The sequence below is a fragment of the Antechinus flavipes genome, chromosome 1 (assembly GCF_016432865.1).
Source record: "Antechinus flavipes isolate AdamAnt ecotype Samford, QLD, Australia chromosome 1, AdamAnt_v2, whole genome shotgun sequence".
Lineage (NCBI taxonomy): Eukaryota > Metazoa > Chordata > Mammalia > Dasyuromorphia > Dasyuridae > Antechinus > Antechinus flavipes.
Window position 1 is genome coordinate 331,944,624 of NC_067398.1, and position 20,890 is coordinate 331,965,513.

Below are 20,890 nucleotides of genomic sequence, written 5' to 3' on the forward strand. Positions count from 1 at the left end.
TACATAATACAAAGTACATAGAAAAATAGTTACTTTGAAATTCAAGGTGTCCCAAAAGTCAGTTTTAGATTATTAATCTAACTGCACCAAGACTTTTATGACATTACCAAAATTTAGTTTTAAAAAAAAGTTCCTGCAGATTAAAAATCCCCCTGAAGGAAGAAAAAATGAGGTCATTCCATTTAGCTCCATTTTAATAATATTTCATTTATATTACTGCAGATACTGTTTTCAGGCACTTTAAGTTCATTAAAATCTTTATTTATGGTGACACAGATTCTTATTTTTTCATTCATAATCCAGGTAGTATACATGCTAAAATACAAATGGGATTAACCATACTTCCCTATTGTTCCTTTCAAACCAGTCTGTGTACCATAAAAATTTATTTGGGTAACAAAGTTACTAAACATAGTTGCTTAGAGAGGCTCTACTGACAATCAAAAAGTTTATAGAGGCAGATTCAGATTCATCACAAAAAGAATTGCTTGGGAGAAAATAGTTTCACTTGCTGTTTTTGGTAGGTGTTATATTGAATTCTATCTCCCTCACACAAAAGATGCTTTGATCACTGGGGCAGAGATTTAAAGAAGAGAAAAAGAAATAACAATAAATTCTGATCACTTGTTCTTCCTAAGAAAATCACAGGGCAGTCTAAGTATTAGAACCTTGTAATTATCTATAATTCTCTTTTTTTAGAGATAGTGTCCTCAAAATTCATTAGAGATTTATGAACACAATTGTTTTGTTTTGTTTTAATCAATTTTGATTACTAATGATATTTGTCTCAATTGTAGACACTAAAGTTATTGAGCAATTTGAAATGCAAGTACTTTTAACTTTTTGAAAAATGTTGTCTATCATATTCCATTCTGTTTGCCAAATAAATTGTTATCCTAAGAAGAAAGCAAACTGACTATCCAAACTAGGCTAGCATACTAGAAATATAGAATGTAGATTTAAGAGTTGAAGGAGAAAAAAATCATTAGGACTTGGTGATTGTTTGGGTATTGAAAATGAACATCAAAGAGGCCTTCCAAAGTTTAAACTCTGGGTGAACTCTGATAATTGTAGTAACACTGATGTGGATAAGTAAATTCAAAGGGATTAAATTGGGGAAAATATTGGGAATGATGTTTTATGGAGAGGTTTGGGGAAGAAAGGAGATATCATTTTGACACTGAGAAAAATTTTCAAATAAGCCTAAAAGTGATATGAGGAGGAGCTTGTGTAGTACAGAGAGCACTAAATTTTCAGTTGAAGATCGAACCTCAATTTACTCTTTGTGTGGCAAGTGACATGACATGTGACAAATGACTCTTTGGGTTTTAATATTCTAAACTGTAAAATGATCAACTTAGTCATCATCATATAGCTGATTTCTTGGGAATGATGGCATTAAGCTCTTTGACCCTTTTTCTTCTTAGTTTGTTCATCCTTTACTCTGCACTTCCTTATGAGACATCTTCCTCTTTATTCTCTCCTCTTCCTAAGAGATTCTCTCTCTCTCTCTCTCTTTTTTTTTTTTTCCCCCTGTAAGATGTTTGACCCATTCATTATACTTCCTTTAAAATCTTCTTCCAATTTGGAATTCCTGGATCAACATAGTCTTCTGCTTTGAAACCTAGTGGTTTATTAGACTTTCTGGATTTCGTACCTATTTTATATAATAGCTTCAACCTTTTTCCTTCCTTTATCCTAGATTTAATCCTTTCTTCTTTTTTTTTAATTTGATGAACTTTTAATTTAATGTTACAAAAATATATATAGTCAAACAGACCAAAGTCCATGTCTTCATCGGATTCCTCAGATTCTTTTTTTTTGCTTCCTATTCTTCCTACCAAGGGCTGCACTACCAGCTGCTGGGATAGGTCCACCAGCTCCTGCATTGCAGATGAGACTTCTAACGTTTACATTGTTCAGGGCCTTTGCAAACAATCAGGCCAGAATGGGTCCACATTTACACACCTGCCCCTTTAATGAAGGCATTAATTTTGTCCTCTGTGAGTGTGAAGGATGAAAGTAGAGTAGACAGCCATTTCAGGAATTTGTAATGGTGCTAATAGCCTGCTGAAGTGAGGGTTCACCCCTACTTGGCTTTAGCTTCCAAAGAAGAACCAAGTCTTCATGATAAGGTCTAGATTTGGGGTACCTAAATGAAATTAGGATTTAATTGAGATCTGATGGCAGGTTTAGGGTACAGGGAGTCAAATAGAGCTCCCCTGCAACCTCTTTGGATTCAGTGCAAGGATACAGAGTTAAATAAGGTCTGGTAGGGGTGCAAGAGTCCTCTGTAAAGGAATTTACAGATCCAAAAACCTAGATTGATAAAAGAGATTTATTATGAGGATTGGAAATAAGGTTAAGTCTAGTTAAAGAAATAGGTGAGAATAAAGAGAGGAGGGCTCCGGAAATATGGTTCTAGTGGAAAGAGGCTCCTTGGCATGCCAAGCGTAAGGCTGGCATGTTTGGAACCTCTGCAAAGAGAGGGTTCCAGCTTGACTCTTTTATAATGAGAGATTCAGCTAAAGGGGCCTGTGGGTGGAGTCCCAAGTTGGCTCCTAGATGGGTTTTAATGGGGGCTTGAATTTGCTTGGTGGGGGTTGGGAAACCTAAACAGATCATTAGAATAGGGGCTGGGACAGCCCAGTTCTCTTATTGGAAATTAGAGGGATGATGACCAGGATTTGTGAATCAGATGTCCTAGCTTCCGGAATTGATAATGGGTCAACTAGGAGGGGTTGGGAATCAGAAAGGAATAAATCAATCTGAAAGGACTAGTTTCTTAAAGGGACCACAACCTGCATCATTCAGACTACTGAAGAAAAAACTTATCCCTTCTTCTTAATTTATACTGCATAGCACTTAAATACTACTTTTGCTATTTCATATAAGTTCCTGCCTATGATTAGCTACTGTTTACATTAAATCTGAATTAAAACTTTGATATTGAGGTCTTCTGTAATCTGACCCTATTTGCTTGTTTAGCCTAATTTCCTTATCCACCAAACTGTAAAATCATCTTTTGTTTAAACCATTTTCTTCCAAACAAACAATTCTCATTCCACTTGGTAGAAGCTAAGAGTCAGAAAGCCAGGGACTTAGCCATGACTCTGTTTCAAATGCACCCGAAGATCCATTATAATTTTAAAATTCAGTAATGTTGCAATGGGTTCTGATCTTCGCTGCTTTACTCTCAATCTTTATCTAAACTTATAGTATCTTTTGTCAACCGTTTCCATGGTCCATGTCGTGTCTGTTTCCTCTAAGCTTAAATCCACAACAAATTTTTTCTTGGAACACTGTTGCCCTTAACCCACAGGGGTTCTTACATTTTTTTATATCATTGGCTTCTTTAGCATTCTGATGGATTCCTTCTCAGAATACAGAGAATTATAAAGGAAACCAATTATATTGAAATATAGTTATCAAAAACCAATTATATTGAAATATAGTTATCAAAATATTCAGAACAAGTACGCAGACCCCATGCTAACACCCATGATTAATAGATTTTTAAGTACTTTGCTTATATTGACCTTTTACTAACAAGGAAGAGAAAAAAAGATAGATGGATGGATGAATAATAGATATGTCTCCCCTGTTAATATATAAACTTCTGGTAATCAGAGATTGGGAGGGAGGGCTGGGTCTTGCTGGGTGTGTGTACACAAAATAAACATAAAGAACATAAATGTAAAAATAACGACTTCATAGACTGGATCTCTAAGATCATTTCATCCAAGTCTTTTATTTTGTAGATGAATAAACTGAGGCCTAGTTAGGTTAAAGTGAACTGACTGAGGTAGCATTACTTCTACATCATAAATACCTGGTTGGTTCATTTTAAAAGATCAAAGAAGAATTAAAATAGTCAAATTTGTTATTTAGGCCTGATTACTAGTTGGAATTTCAAAAAGATGGTTTAGCACAGTGAAAGAACTAACCAACTTAGAGTTGGGGGGTTGGTTAACAGGCATCAAATGGCCTTTTCTCAGGGACCTTCCCTGTAGAACCCAATGTCCCTCTTGCCAAAGTGTTCTTCTTCCTGATCTCTATTTCTGGGGCCCTACCTCCTTTACTGATCCCTCTTAGGGAGACACCCCACCCAATCACTTTTTCTAATTTTTTCTCTTCTCTGTTTACTTATATAAAAATGCTTTATGTCCATAGTATTTAGCTCGTGCTTGAGCCCTCAAATTAATGCTTGTTCATTGATCAATTGCTTTGACCTGAGATCTAGTATTGTCATTGTTGCATAATTGTGGTGAAGCTTTTAGGTTAGGCATCTTAACCTTTCTGGGGCTAAATTTCTGTAACTTTAAATTGAGATTTAATTAGATTGGTTGACTTCTCAGGTTCCTTCTAGTTCTATTCTCTATGACTGGTTCCAAATATGAATTTTTGCCAATTTAATCAGATCCTTAAATAATTCTTCATTATGAAAATAGAGATTTGTTAAGCACAGGAATAGTAATATAACTGAATATCTACTTAGGAGAACATTACAGTACATTTAAACTACAGATTTTTTTCTGACAATGACTTAGAATATTGATATTGAATGTCTGAAGTAGAAGAAAATTGTATGTGGAATTGTTTTTTTTAAAAAAACACCATGATATTGATAATTCATATTTTGTGTAGGCCCTTAAAGTTTTATAAAAGATCTTCTTTCACAAAGTCCTATGAGATAGTAATATATAACTTTATTTGCCTTTTATAGATGGAAAAACTGAGGCTTAGAGATCTGAAATGACTTGCTCATGGTCATAGCTAATTAATAATTATCAGAATTCTGGAGGCCCCTGGTTATACAGTAGATAGGGTGCTGGGCCTGGGATCAAGAAGACAGGAGTTTGATTCTAGCCGCAGATACTTTCCAGCTCTCTGACTGGGCAAAAATCATTTCACTTTTGTTTGCCTAAAGTTTTCTCAACTAGAAGATGGGGACAATAACAGTACTTGCAGGGTTGTTATGAGTATTAAATGAAATAGTAATTGTAAAGTGCTTCACACACCTCCTGGCAAATAATAGGTACTATTTAAATGCTTATTCCTTTCCCTTTTTCCTGGGATTTGAACCCAGACCCTCTGATTGCATATCTACAATTTTTCATATTACACTGGGCAGAAGAGAAAAGTAAGGCCAGGGAAGTGAAAGGATTTATCCAGTGTCAGTCAGTAAATTAGTGACAGAAGTAAGATTAAAATTTGTATTTTTCAGTGCTCAGTCCAGTACACTGAACCATATTATATATGTGAAAGCATTTGTGGAGATATAAATGGATCCATAATAGATAGGTAGATGGATAGATAGATATAAAATTAGTTTCCCTCACAAATATTTTGTAGTTCATATACTTGATTATCATTGCTCTTTAGTTTAATAAGAATAGCTTTTGTTAGAGTTAGAATGTGTGACTTGGAATCTTTGCTTTACCAGCTAGCTGTTTGAGGTTAAGATCTCTTCATGTGGATTATGTGAGCCCTGTGCTCCATTTCAGCACTAAAGCTATGTAAATAAAGAAATAGGGCTTTATCTCTAAGCAAAAAACATATGTTTAATATTTCTTATAAATGTAGCAGAAATAATTTATTTAAGTGATTTTATGTTTTATCCTAGAAATAAATAGAAACTCCTGTTTGGCATTGAAGCATTTTATAGCCTGTTTCTTTTACAGCCTCCTTCACATATTCTGTGGTTCAGACCTATTTTCCTACATAGCACTTCATTTCCTGTGCCCCTGAATTTGCTTTGGGTATGACCTATTTTTGGAGTAATCCCACTCATTCTCAATTTCTGATACTCTCTTCATATCAAGGCAATTTAAAGTAATACCTTCTGCATGATGTCTTTGCTGATCTTTCCAATCACTTAGCCTTTATTTTGTGTATGTTTTAAATATACCTATAAACATACATGTTCTCACCCTTGAGGATAGGGCCTATTTCTTTTTGTCTTTGTTTCTCCAGTGTTTAGCACAGAGCAAGAGGATAACAATGAACATTTATATGATGCTCTAAAGTTTGCAAACTATTTTATATATTTTATTTCATTGGATCCTCACAACAGTCTCATGAGATAGATACTATTATTAAAGACTATTGCTGACATGATTTAATAACATGGTTTCAGGAGTGGGAGACTCTAGAAAAGTAACTGCAACTACTATTGGAGAGTTTGCTAAGAAGGGTGGGAGGAAGCAGGACACTAAACAAGCTCACTCCAGCTTGACATATGGTGGTTTCCTATTTTAACTCATTATTTTTGCCAACTAGATGCCAAGTCTATTGTTTTTGTAGTGTTGAAAGATTGTAAATACTATTAATACCTTTGAAATTTGCCACTTTTGAGCAAAATCTTAATTGCCCTGACTTAGTTCTGGCTCTATTACAATGGACCTGTAAAGAGAAATATATTATTAAAAAAGTACTTTAAAAAAAAAAGACTATTGCTAAGAGAAATTAAGCTAGATTCTATACAAGTGTTTAGATATATGAACAAGGAGATTATGTGAGGAAAATGATACAAATAGGTACCCTGAAAAATAATTTCCAAAGAAAAGTAATAAAAAAAGAAAAAGCCAAACTTTAGAGCCACCCAAATGAAAGAAAGAAACATAAAAGCATGGTTTCAAATGGTTGTATATGCAACTACACTCTTTTGTTATTTTTCAGTTGATTAAAAAGAATTTAAAACTATATTAATTTCAATAAAGTTATCATCAGTATTGTCCATGAAATTTGTTGCTATTTGGTTTTTGTTATATATAATTATGGTAAGGGTATATTGTTTTTCTCTCTTTTATAATGGCATGATTTCATATGTCTATCCATATTTCTTTGAGCTAGTAGGTAGCTTTTATTGTCTATTCCATACGTCAGTATTTAACTTTCATATATGCTGTTATGTGGATATTGTTGGTAGCTGTGGGAATAATAAACTATCCATACTTTTTTATCTTAGATAATCATTATCAATGTCCTGCTATAAAACTTCCATAGAAAGTCTGCTTTCCATGCAAAATATAATTTCATATAGGGTAGTAGACCTGTTTTCCATCTTTACCTATTTAAGTGAAGAGGGGAAAATGTATCATAGAGTTGGTTTAATTTGCATTTCTTTGATTATCAAAGCTTTTAAGCCTCTTTCAGTTGTTGATTTTTTTGATTTATCTTTAGTAATATTTTTTCCTCCATAAAAAAGTTTGAACTTTCCCCCTACTTACTCTTTTATTTTAAGTGGTTATTCAATAGAAGGAAGAAACAGGTAAGGATACAATAAATTGAAACAAGATTTTAAAAATTGTACATAGTTGGTGATATTTTCAAAAGCACTGGGCACTGATTCACTGTAGTTTTATTCTTGCTAGGTCCTCCAGGCACATGATGTTCTTTTTCCAGCATTTTGAGGAAGGAGGCAAAGTGTCAGCTCCCCTATTCCACTTTTGTGAACAGGTCATCAATACTAACACAATTTGACTACTGGTTCCTAACTTAATAAATGAAATATTTCACTCCTTAATGTTTATGCCCTTGCCTATTTGTAGCATATTTTATATTTCCAGTGGAATTGCTTTTCATAGATTTTATTTTTGTTAATATATTTCTTGTAGTTGTATGCTTTACTGGCTGACCTTTTACATTTTGCTTCTTTTTGTTGGTATTAGTGCCAGAACAGTTAAAACCCAGTGTAAGCCAGCCTCAGCCTGCCAACTCTACTAACGGCACTTCCACAGCAACCAGCACTCAGAATAATGCCAAGCGGGCCACAGCCAACAGTCAGCAGCAACAGCAGCAGGCCTTGCCTCGTTACCCTCGTGGTGAAGTACCACCACGATTTCGGCACCAGGAACATAAACAGCTTCTAAAGAGAGGTCAGCAGTTGCCTACTATAGCAACAAACCTGGGACCTGCTTCTAAAGTATTAAATACCCAGTCAAGAGGCAATAGTATAACAAGTAAACAGCCAGTGACTAATGGAGAGATACCGAACAAAAAAAAACAACCAGGTAAGAAAAGGTTGCTCTTCTTTCAGTAAAAAAAATTAAATTTAGCATGCATCAACATCAACTAAAGTTTTTACCAGTCATAAATGAATAAATTAAATATTTGATGATCATTAGTTCTAGTGTCCATATAGTCATTTTTATCTTAGAAATTAAACAGTTCTAAAATTTTATCCCTTGTAATAATATATTTGTGTTTAATAATACTCAAATATTCATTGATAATGATACTATTTGTTTAAAATTTGGTGCAGGAATATAAAAAGTATGTCTAGATAGCTATATATGTATGCAGAATCTTGAAGAGCTTTTTACCAGAAATTTGCCCATTATAATTTTCACCAACCAAATCTGTGACCTGATTTTTAAAGGAAAATACCTCTAAGTTCTTTTTCCTACCACCTTTCTCTCTCTTCTTCAGAAATAGGTCTTAATGAATTATACGATTCCTTTTCAGATAAGCAGGTAAACAGGGACTAGCACAGGTTGTCTTTAAGAGAAATAAGTATATCCTGTTATTTGCCCCAAACTGACTTTTTTCCAACGCCGTAAGATAATCTACCTGTCAGAAAAGACTGAAAAAGGGAACAACAACCAAAAAAAAAACTTTTATGGATTTCATTGTTTTTGAAGCCAAACTAGATTTATTACCAAAAATGTCCTTTACAGGCAGATTAGTAACTTCACTATTATCAAGAGAGGAGGAGGTATTTGAGGTTAAAATGGAAGATTGGAGTATATAGTGGTAGATACAGATTATCTGTATCCATAATTGTATGCTCAGAATCAAACCACAAATATCTAAGGCATTTGGAGTAGAAATATTACCAATATGAATCAAACTTGTCTTAGTTTCAGTCTTTACCTTCTGTTAAAGCTTTGGCTTTTTAAAAATTCATCACTTTTGTTCCTTCCCTCCTTAGCTCCTACAAAAAATTCCATTCTAACAGTAGTACTGATAACTGTCTGATACACACAAAACATTTTAGATACTGAAGAATGTAAAAATAAGGCATCGTCCCTGCTTTCATGGAGCTTGCATGCTGGATGAAAACAACTAAATCGAAATATCCAGGAGCCAAGGCTTATTTAAGTACAAGAAAAACTACTTCTTAATAGTCTTAATATTGGTCTTAATATTTTCATCAAGATGTTTTATAATTGGCCACCTCACAGTGAAATACAGTGTTATCCTTAATATAGACTTTAGGAACATGTGCTTAAGAATATCCACATGGAAGACATATTACCCCAGTTCCTATCATAATCATAATCAAGGTCCTTAAAGGTTACATAGTCCAACCCCCTCATTTTGAAATAATGTAACTAAGATTTCAGATTGGGAAAAGGACTTTGCTGGTATTAGAAATTTTAGATGGAAATAGATAATTTAAACAACTCAATCTAAGAAAAAAATTTATCCATAAATTATCTCCTAAAGAAACAAACTCCAAGATCAGATGGATTTATAAACTAATTTCCTCAAAACTCCAAAGAACAATTAATTCTTTTGAATTTAGCTTCTATTCCTGTCACATGTTAATACAGAGACCAGTGATTGGGTAAAGTAAGTTAGAGACAGTCTGCTACAATAGAAATTAGGCTTCCATATTGGGTAAATAACTTGCAAAGCCTGTTTGAGATCTTGTCCAATATATGATACTCTAGGGGCCATTAGGTTTTGAACTACTCACTACTTAACTTGATATATTATTTTTTAACTGTAGTGAGTAAAGGAATTGTTCTAGAAATAACATGAAGAGATAGTTGTATAGGAATAGTTGAAAATGTTTCAGATATTACAGATTAGATATGTTGGCAAAAATTTAAGAGATATTAACATTTTTTTATTGCCTGGATAAAATATTGTTGTGATCAACATCTGATTTTTGTATATTTCAAAGATTTATATATATGAAAAAGTGTCATTGGCTACATGGTTCAGAACTTAATAGTCTGGTTATAATCATATATTCTCTATTTGGGGAAATAATCATTTTTCCCCAGATATGAGATCATTTTGATATTTAATAAAATAGCCAAAATAGCCTGATGCTGGTGCTTTCCTTTCCTGAAATTATAAGGATTATTTTAGTTCTTCTTCATTAAGTGGAAGGTGGAATCTTAATGAGTGTTTCAGCAGTGGTTCACCTAAGTCATCTTCTGCCAGGTTGAGGTTGGAAGACCCTAACAACAGACTTTATGTCAGTTGTCCAAAGATCAAACCAGCTAGGCTCCACGAGTCTCATCACCTACCTTGATAAAACAGGTGGTGATTGCTTTTTGGCCACAGCAGTGCACAAAAGCTACCTACTACATGATGGAGGGGTTGGGATCTGTATCAGTGGAGTGGGTACCTACACCAAGGAAATCAGAGGTCCTTGAAGTATTGAAGTGTAAGTATAGATTTTTTTATTTCACCATCTTTTTCAGGAGTTTGGAATTCTTGGGGTCAGGAGTTGAAACTTTCTTCAGAAAACTAAACATCAGTAAAATCTTGTTGCCTGTAACTGCCTATCTCCAGGAGAAGAAGGTGAACATACTACCTTCCCAATACCTGTTTCTGAGTAGAACATACTTTCAGTTTATATTATATTATAAACAAAAAGTTGGAGTTGTCATACTGATCATGTCCTTTTGGGTATAAAGTTTTACCAAAAAAGGTGGCAATGGCATTGAATTGTATCAAGCACTTTAAAAAATGCCAAGCTCTAGCCTGAAGTTTCCTAAAACATTAGCATACTGCACATTTTAAATTTTAAGTTCTGGTTTCTAAACTGATTTAGATACTTTTTTCCCCTTAACATTTTATTTTAAGTAATTTTGTAAAAAATTTTCATTTTCTATTACAAATAGAAAGACCAATAGAAACAAATAGTCAAATAAATGTATAGAATAAGACATAAAATCTTACATAATTTTGTATTCTTTAACAAAGTTTTTACCAAAGAAATTTACAAACAGCAAAAATGCTTCTGCTCATGTCTTTTTGCAAGTCTATTTCTACAATCTTTAGTTTTTTTCTTTTTGAAATGTAGTTCTAGCCAGTGTACTGAATATGTTTTCATGGAAGTTATGGGCTGTTATAAAATAATTGTTATTCTATTAGTAGTTAGTAAGCTGCTTTTTATTTTTAATTAAAAAAAAATTTTTAAGACTGTGAGAAACCTTTTTTTCATAAATGATATTTATATAGTAGTCCCTATAGTACTGAGGAAAAAGGTAGTTTCTCATTTGAGTATCTGAAAGAACAAAATCCCTCTAAAAAAATGAAATATAATAGATTTAGGATAGGACTTGGGACTTATCTGATATTTAGGCAGCATCAGGAAGAATGAATTCTTAATAAAACAATATATGTAGAAAAAGAGATACTATTCCAAATTAACAATTCCTTCAGTGTATTCATGACAATTTGTTGCCAAAAACAGTGGAGCAGCATAAACAGCATAGATTTCCACTTGGAATTCATTTTTCAAAGTTTTGATTTTCTTGGAAGCCATTTTGTATGTGGCTAATTGATAAGTTCAAGCCCTTTTTGAAACTTTTCATATACTCTGCTTGACCTGTAAATTCAAAAACTGATTATGCATTGTAGGAAAATATTTTCTTTTCCATGACTAAAGACTTCATGGAAACTTTATTCCAAGGTTGTTTATGAGAAACAAAAGAGATAATGGAATTGGAAACTTTTTAAAAGTGCTATACGAATACAACTTGTATTTGTATTTAATTTAATTCTTAAGTATCTCAGAATTTGACAATAAGTCACATTCCTCATTCACTGACATTATTTCACAGATGTTAGTCATGTCTTTCACCTCATATCTTTTAGACTAAAAGAGCCTTTATTTTTTTTAATCTGTCTAAATATTGAAATTCCTCGAGCCTCATCTAATGGTCATTTTAGTTATTCTTTTAGTACCGCATGGTACTATCACAATTTTTTTATGACTAAAATATTTTGTCTTTTCTTTTTCATATATTTCTTAATGTCTCGCAGTTTCTTGCACTTTTTATCTGCATATTCAGAAAAGGAAAATATGTTTTACATTAGAAATCTCGCTGGACTTGGAATTTCAAGTCCTCTGTTCAATCCCACATTCATCATGTTACTGTAAAAAAGTTACTTATGCTCTCTGATTTTCAATTTTCTCACTTTGTAAAATGGAGGTAATACTATTTGGACCAGGTAATCACAAAACAAACGGCCTATCATGATGATAGTTATTTCCTAATAATAGCCTAATTGATAATAACTCCTGGACTATGACATATATTTCAGAAACTTCTATTTGTTTTTTAAATTGTAAAAACTGACCTGCTCCTTTTTAGGGTCCATTCATATAGAGAGTGAGAAACCATGCTGCAGTCGGAGTTGGGCTAGTTTTGAATCCAATCCTATTTGGGCCACTATTTCTATGACCCTCAACAAATCATTCAATTCCGTTGAGCTTTATTTTTCTCATCTCTAAATTGAAAGGATTGGATTATAAGACATTTAGAATTTATTCAGCTCCTTAAATCTATCTTGTGATTTGTAAGCTTTTATCATAGTCTGTTCCTATATGGAAAGCCTGAAAAAGTTTACTATTATCTTAGAACTGGTAGATTTCAATGTGTACTCCCTTCTCCATATAATTTATAAATGTTTTAAATGAAAAGAATCTCTACATTAATTTCTAAGGGAATCTTGCATTTTATTTTATTTAGTGAAAGAGGAAAAAAATGTATTTGAAGAAAAGTACCTGTTTATCCAGGATATAAATCCCATATCCAAACAATTTCCTTATCTGTGAAAAAAGTAAATCCTTGATCTTCTCATGACGTTGTGATTCAGTTTTCTAAAATAGCTTTTGTTGGGAAATGTTATCAAAGAATTTTTTAAAGTCTTTGTGTAATTTTTATCTCTCAGTTCCTCTATTTATACCCATCTTTTATCCTAGCAATAAACCACAATAAATTAGACATAATTTCCTAACAACTATATTTCCTTTTCCCAATAGGTTATTTTCATCAGTATAATCAATGATGATGTCTTTAAATGGAGATTCAATAGCTTAATATTTGAGTTATATATACAGTTTTAACTTCCATTGTCCCCCTTAGATTTATATAAGTAAAGTTCATTTGAACAAGATCTCCCATCTGTAAACCATCAGTTCCTCTGGCATTTTAACAAATGCTTTCCCTATTTTATTCCTTAAGTTCATTAAAAATCATCAAAATGATGATTCTATCCTCATTTTTTTAACCTATTTTTGAGACAGTTTGATTAAGAAGATACTGTACTTTGCCCACAAATAGTAGCAGATCAAAATTCTAAATTTCTTGATTTTGCCCCTTTTAGCTTACATAAAGGATATAACCATATATAGAATTATATCAATTTTATATTTAAAGTAAGCTTTATTGATTTTTTTTCCATATTAGCCATCCCAGGATATCTTCCCATACCAATCCCAAATTTGAACCTTTCCTTGCACCAAAAAAGAAAACCATTTAATAATGAATACCACTAGTTTATATGCAACATTATGTCCAAATAGTTTTATTCTTCTCTACTTAGGAAAGGAATATATATTTTATCATCTATCTTGTGGGAACAGTTCTTGGTTTTACATGTATTCAGCATTTGATATCTATTTAGTTAGATCTTATAGTCATTAAAATTAGATTTTTAAAACTCAAAGGACTATTAGAAGGCATTTAATCCAACTATAATCTCCTATCACATTTTAAAGATGGAGATGGTTAATTGAATTAAATGTCCTGAATATAGGTTATGACTTGTATTGGTGATTCAGCTAGATAGTACTGATCCAGGATGAAAACCAAGATTGCAAAACACTTTGAATCAGTATAGCCTAATACCAGCCATACTCTTGAAAGAATTTAAACCTCAGTTAAAACCTTTGTGTTGCATAGTTGTTTTGGTTTCTTTTTTTTTCCTTGCATGTTATGACAAACTTAGGCCCTCATTTTATGTGATATTTGATTTTGTAGCAACATTGATAAACTGTCTTAGCAAAAAACTGCTAATTTAATTTTACTCTTTGGCCGTACAGTTCATAAGAAATATATTCACAAATGATGAAACACAAAACAGTTCTATGGTTGTTATAATTCTTTAACAAAAAATTAGCTTATGGCTATCATTTTGTTTTATGGAATTAGGCACATTAAAATGCAAATCATTGAGTAAAATTAATCCCCAAAACTTTGTGAATAGAATCATGACATTTTATAGTCAAATAATCATTTATTCTTAATATCCTCATGGTAAAGATGTAAAAAAGTTAAATTCCTAACAAGTTGTGACATAGCCAAGAGTATGCTGAGTTTTCTTACTCCTTGAATTGTGTTTTAACATGAGTTTTTTTTTTTTTAAGTATTTATATATCAGCAGGATAGCAGATTTCAGTATTGCTTGGAAATTTAGAATCATTTATTTTATTTTGCATAAAATACCCAGGTAAGAAATTATCAGCAATTTTATTTTGGGGAAGATTAGTCTTCCATCTATAGTTAATAAATCATTTAGAAGAATTATACAGAGCTAGCTCCCTTAACCAAAAAGAAACAAAAAACCCAACCTCAATTTAGTAATAATTCTGTAATTTCTTGCTTTTTCATAGGCATGCCTCCCATTCGGGATTTGGTCAGCCACTCCCCTAACCAGTCAGGTGATGCATATGACTCTTCAAAATCTCATATTTGTTGTGCATTACATGTCTCTTTTAACATATATTTTTAAAGTATAGACTTTATTTTCATATCTGCCTCATTTCTGATTGTTAAACTAGAAAAATAAAAATTTAATACTATGAACATAAATTAATAGGCTATAGGCTGGTATTGTTAAATGAATCTGCTTTCTTAGATAAATTATTAAAGAAGTTCCATATCCTAAATCAGAAGACAATGCTGTGTAATTCTATTTCATAAGTTAAATTTCTATAACATTTTGGTTTTCAGGCAAGTGTAAAACTTTTAATAGCTTGATAGGTTTTTTGAATGAGTAATTTCAGGCTGCAAATTTAAACCTAGTGGAAATTCCTTGGACAAAGCACAAGGGGAAGCATTTTAAAGGTATGCTTTTTAATTAGGTCATAAGTTGGTCATTAAACATTTATTTAAGTGCCTTCTGTGTGTCTGACATTGTGATGAACAGTGGAGATACAGAAAAAGGCAAAAGATGACCCTGATCTCAAAGAACTCACAATCAAATAGAAGGGGTAACATGTACATACATAAATATACATACACACACACGTATACATATACACATATATATACATTCACACATGCACACATATTATATAAGATAAATTGGAGATAATCAACAAGGGAAAGGCACTCGTATTGAAGGGAATCAAGAGAGGCATTTGATGGGTGAAATTTTAATTGGGACTTAAAGGAAGCCAGGAAGTGAAGATGAGGAGAGAAGATGGAGCTTTCTCAGGGAATAGCCTAATGGCTTTTTCCCCCCTCCCTTCCTCCCTCCCTGTTAAATATTAGGGAAGGTTCTTAGATTTGAGGATGCTTTAAAGGATTTGAAAAAGCCTCTGTGGTTAATGAGATACTAATTAGAGAGATATAAAGAAATTACCTTGCTACAATGAGGACTCAGTTTAATTATGACAGTGTAAATTTGTTGTGGATTTCGTTAGATAGTGATTCATGATATTCTTCAGCTTCATTTAGTGACATGTAAGAAGGAGGGAATGCGATGAATAGTGGGAATAATTCAAGGCAGGGACTTGACAGGGCGAGATTAGCTACAGGATAAAGAGGTAAGGGACTCGAGAGAAGAAGATAGTGTATGTAGACTTTAAATATTTCATCAAGGGGTCAAAATGGGGAAGAGAGTGTGTACCTAGTGTAGGGATTATAGCCTGGAAAAGAACCTAAGGGATGAAATATTGGAGGTTATGGTGAAGACAAAGAGATTGAATGACAGCAGATTGTGGTCAGATAAAGGAGTTTCAGAAAGTTCATGAACATGAGAGTAGTACATTTATGAGTGATGACAGATGTATCTCTGTAGCTGAGGTGGAGTGAAAAAAGAAGTCATGAGAAATAAGTAAGTTAACTGGCAAGTTAAAGTTTTTGAATAAATATCAATATGCATGTTGAAGCCTAGTATGAATAGGAATGTCCTGGAGATTTGTAGACACCAGCTTCCAGAATTTTAATTCAGTTGTAGATATGGATTGAATGAACCTCAAAGAGATTACTGAGTAACCCTAATTAACCCTAATTGCCTGGGGTGGGGGGGAAATCCGGGGGTTCCACCACCCTCACTAGTGAGTTGAAGAAAGTGAATGAATATACACAATCAGAAAGGAACCAGTTCTCAGTAATATCTAGAAAATGTTACGACTGGGAAGGAGAAAAATTAAAGATGAAAGTAGATTTGTTACTAATGGAGCAGATATTCCAGAGAGCACAGTGGAAGAGATACATGATACATTGGATGAGAAAGGGGTATTGGGTTGAGGGAGAAAGGAATAAGGGAGTAGGCAGGGAGGGATACAGAATAGAGTCTTCAGAATTACTAGGATGGAGTTGGGAGAGATAAATCATACATAGATCTGTAGCTGGAAGGAACCTCAGGATTAACCTATTTTAACCCCTTATTCTTCTAGATGAGGAAACTGAGACTCAGGAAAGTTAAGGAACTGGCTGTCCAAGTTTACACAAGTAATGGGGATTTCAAATGTAGGTGTTCTGACTTAAGCTAGTATTCTTCAAACTCTACCAATCTCCTATAGGTAGAAGAACTAAGAGACAGTGGTCAACAATGTCATACTGCAGGAAGGCCAAAGTTTGGCAGTTAATGTGTCATTACTGACTTTGGAGAATGCAATTTCAGTTGAATAAAGAGGTTAAATGCCAAATTGCATAGGGTTTAGAAGATAGAGGAAAATGATTTAGAAGTACCTGTGATTGCCGTTCTCAAAAGTTCAGCCAAGAAGAGAAGGAAAAGTAATGAGGAAATAGCTAGCAAGAATACCAGGATCTAATGATGGTTTTTTTAAAAAAGGGAGGACAAATAAGCAGATTTGCAAAAAGCCGGGAAACAGACTTAATGGAGATATAGAAACAGAATAGAGAATGAGGATTAAAAAGAATGGGGATGATAGAAGCGGAGAAAAGACAGGATTATGGATACCTACAAAGAGATTCTTCTTGACAAGAAGGGCCACTTCTCTCAGAGACTAGAGTGAAAGTATAAATAAATAGTAGAATGTAATGTCAGAGGCGTATGGAATGGGAAGGAGAAAAGACAGAACTCTCTGAGAATGACTTCAATTTTTTTCAGTAAAGTTCCAAGCATGAGTTTGACTTTGAAAGGGAAAGAGGTTAATGTAGAAGGCTTACGGAGAGATTAGATTTGGAAAATCCACTATGGTCAGTAAAATAAACAATTGATTGTGAGGAGTAAATATAAAATTAAGTAATTGGAAGTTTCTTTAAGTTCTTCCTTGATCAAAAGGAATTTCACAAAATTAGAAACAAAAACCACATTATTACTTGAATAAAAAAAATCCTGAAATGCATAAGTATGGAAGAGCTCTTTAATGTTATCAGAAGCCTACATTAAAGCCAGAAGTTTTATTATTCTCAATGAAGACATACTCTGTCTTCCCCAATGCAGTGCCAAAGAAAATGTGCCTTGTCTCCCCACTGTTATTTGATACATCTAGAAATATCAGTAGCAAAATAAGCAACCAAAATTAAAGATATAAACATTGTCAAAGTAGATCAAAAAAATTTTATTCCCATTTACAGATTTTGTGATGGTATACTTTAAAACTCAGAATAATAAGAAATTAATCCAGATAATTCCTAACTTAAGGACAGGATATATAAATTCTATTTAAAATATTTTAGCAATAATAGTAACTGAAAAATATTCATTTTTCATGTTTGTGCCATGCCAGTATATTAGAAAGGACAGTATTTCCAAAATTAAAATTTTAATGTTGTATAAAATATCACCTATGGAAATGCTGAAAAATGCAGTGATCATACTGTGCACACACACACATGCACACACGCACACACATCAGAATATTAATGGTGAAAAACATGCTTCCCATTCAGCAGAAAGGTGATGAATTAGGCTTAGGATAAGACATACATGTTTAAAAAAACAGTATAAAACAGATTTGTTTTTCTTTGTTATGTTTCTTTTTTGTAAGGGAGGCCTTTCAGGCTAGTAATACTGATGCCAAAAAGCAAAAAAGTGTCAAAGAAACATTTTTTTTTTTTTAAATACACTAAATGGACGTTCAGAATAGGACACACAGACAAGCAGTTAAATTTAATGTGTACTTTTGAAAAACATGAACTATGTCATAAATTCATGGTTTTGTATCTAGACCTTTTTTGTTCTTTTTATATGGAAATATTTGTTAACGACTGCTCTATAATAAAAATATGGTGTATTTTAAAAAATTTCTTTTAGGAACATATAGAACTTGACAAAATAAAATTTGTTTGGAAAGGAAGAGGAAATTTATAATTTTTGAGGAACAAAAGAGAAAGTAGTTGGGGGAAAGCAAAGTATTACCAGTCCTCAATCACTTGAATAGCATCTTTTGAGCATGTATTATGTACCTGGCATTGTACTTGGGTGGGACAAACACTTAGTGACCATCCCTGCTGAAATCGAATTTTCAGTTTGTCTCAAAACTATATTATAAAGCTATAGACATCAAAACTATTTGATATTACTTTGATACCCATATTCCCCTGTTCCCATTTTCCTTAATAAGAAAACATAATAAAAGGAAAAAAGAATGGGGGGGAAATTGCACAAAACTAAATGACAGATCCAAACAGGTTGATGTGTTTTGCCTTTCTCCTATACTTCCTCAAGTGAGGAGGTATCTTCTCAAAGTTCTTCTTTGGGGCAAATTCTTAACTAAACAAGGGACAGTGATTATAAAGAGCAAATTTGATCATTTTAATAATACAATTTCAGAACTTTTATATAAATAAAAGCAGTGAATATGGGATGAGAAGTGAAATTATTAAGTTGATAATATGTGCATCAAATATCACTGATATAAAAGACTGACTTTAAAAATATGACATTTATAGAAATTAAAAAACACTAAGAACCATTTCCACAAAAGATCAGAAGTCAAAAGATATGAATAATTTTCAAAGAAAGAATTGGAACTACAAATGAAAATATTTCCATTTTACTCACTGAAAAAGTAATGCAAAATAAAATAACCCTTTAGTTTCATTTCATATAATGGAGATTGAGAAAGATGTCAAAAAGGGGGAATAATCATAGGGAGGGAAATGGGAAGATAGGCATTCTAATACACTGCATTGGATCCATTAATTTCTCATATCATCCTGAAAAGAATTTAGATGCAAAAATTATCTGGACCTTTTGACTATTCAATCAAAAGGCTTAAATCCTAAAAAAAAATTAAGGGAAGAAAAAGGTGGAAAAAAGGTGTTTTCCCAAATATCCTAGCATCTTTGTAATGAGTTGAAAATAAGAATTGGAAATAAAATGTTACACATTGTTTAAAGAAAAGCCAGGATGGAGAAACTATGGTATAGGAATATAAAATAATTACTTTGCAGTTAGAAATGATGAGTATGAAAAAATCCACAGAACCATTGGAAATTTTTATAAGATCTGATTCAGTGAAATAGTGAAAAACTGTAGAACAGTAAGCAAAATGACTTTGACAATATAAATGAAAAGATCACTCTACAAAGGTAGTTCCACTGTGAGTAACTGAAAAATTGACAACAGTCACTGAGCACAGATAATGAAAGATAAATGAAGGACTAGTAGAGCACATAATTGGAACCTTGTTTTTGTATATTTAGTTCCTGATCACAAGATTTTGATCTGGAAGTTAAGGAGGAAAATTAATTTTTTTCTTTCCAAAAGAAATTGATAGGAGTGGAAATTCAACATGTAATATTCCATTGGTCTGAAGAATTTTCAGTCAAGAATCTATCAATGCAGAATAGTATCTTCTTGCAACTTAATACAGTCTTAGATTACTCTAGAACTCTAAATAATCAAGGTAACTTAGTCAGAGGCAGAATTTGCCAGGTTTGTCCTTTATATCACATACATCAATGAAGCTTTTTTTTTTCTGAAACAACTGAGATTAAGTGACTCTCCCAGGGTCACACAGCTAGGAAGTGTTAAGTGTCTGAGGCCAGATTTGAATTCGGGTCCTCCTAACTTCAGGGCTAGTGCTCTATCCATTGTGCCACTTAGCTGCCCTGAAGCATAATTTTTTAAAAGAGAAATTAGTGATTATAGGCTTCTTTTGTTTTGTTTGGCAGCTTAACTGACACGATGTAGTTTACAAGGTCATTATTTGAAATCACAAATTGCTAAACTGAGTATGGAAACTTTCTGGTAGTCTTATGAAGATTATTCATCTTAAAGCACTACCAGGAATAGTTCTATAAGTATACCTGTGTTGTAACCAGCATTTTCTGTTTTAAGATTCATAAAAACATATTTTATTTGTGTGGTTAAATTTTACCCTTTTTCATAATTCAACATTATATGATTATTTCTTTCATCATTAATAGCAGATTATATTTTTACTTGTTCAATCATTAATTTTGTGCTAATTCTTTAACCCCATTTTCTCTGTGTCTGTTTAGATATATAATAAAGTAAATATTGAGGGCTACCAGCTAGGATTTTTTAGATTTGTGAACAAAAGACCTTAAATAAGATTAAAATTATAAATATTGTACTTATCTTCCTATATTGATAGCCTTCATAGAATATACCATGTTTATCATATCAGAATACCATAAAGTTATATTGAATTTCTTTTTTTATCTTCTAAGAGCAACCAAATAAA

The 20,890-nt window shown here is 32.6% G+C and overlaps 1 protein-coding gene across 10 annotated transcripts in view; it reads left to right on the forward strand.

The window, feature by feature from the left end:
* The window catches only part of TNRC6A (trinucleotide repeat containing adaptor 6A), a 116,088-nt gene that overhangs the window by 57,850 nt on the left and 37,348 nt on the right, over positions 1-20,890 (forward strand). For 7 of the 10 annotated variants that reach the window (XM_051967474.1, XM_051967498.1, XM_051967482.1 and 4 more), the window contains 2 exons: positions 7,674-8,015; positions 14,651-14,698. In XM_051967474.1, the coding sequence (XP_051823434.1) occupies positions 7,674-8,015; positions 14,651-14,698 (390 nt within the window). Of the gene's footprint in view, positions 1-7,673; positions 8,016-10,447; positions 10,546-14,650; positions 14,699-20,890 lie in introns of those variants that run through there. The other 3 variants (XM_051967491.1, XM_051967544.1, XM_051967538.1) reach the window with 2 other exon arrangements.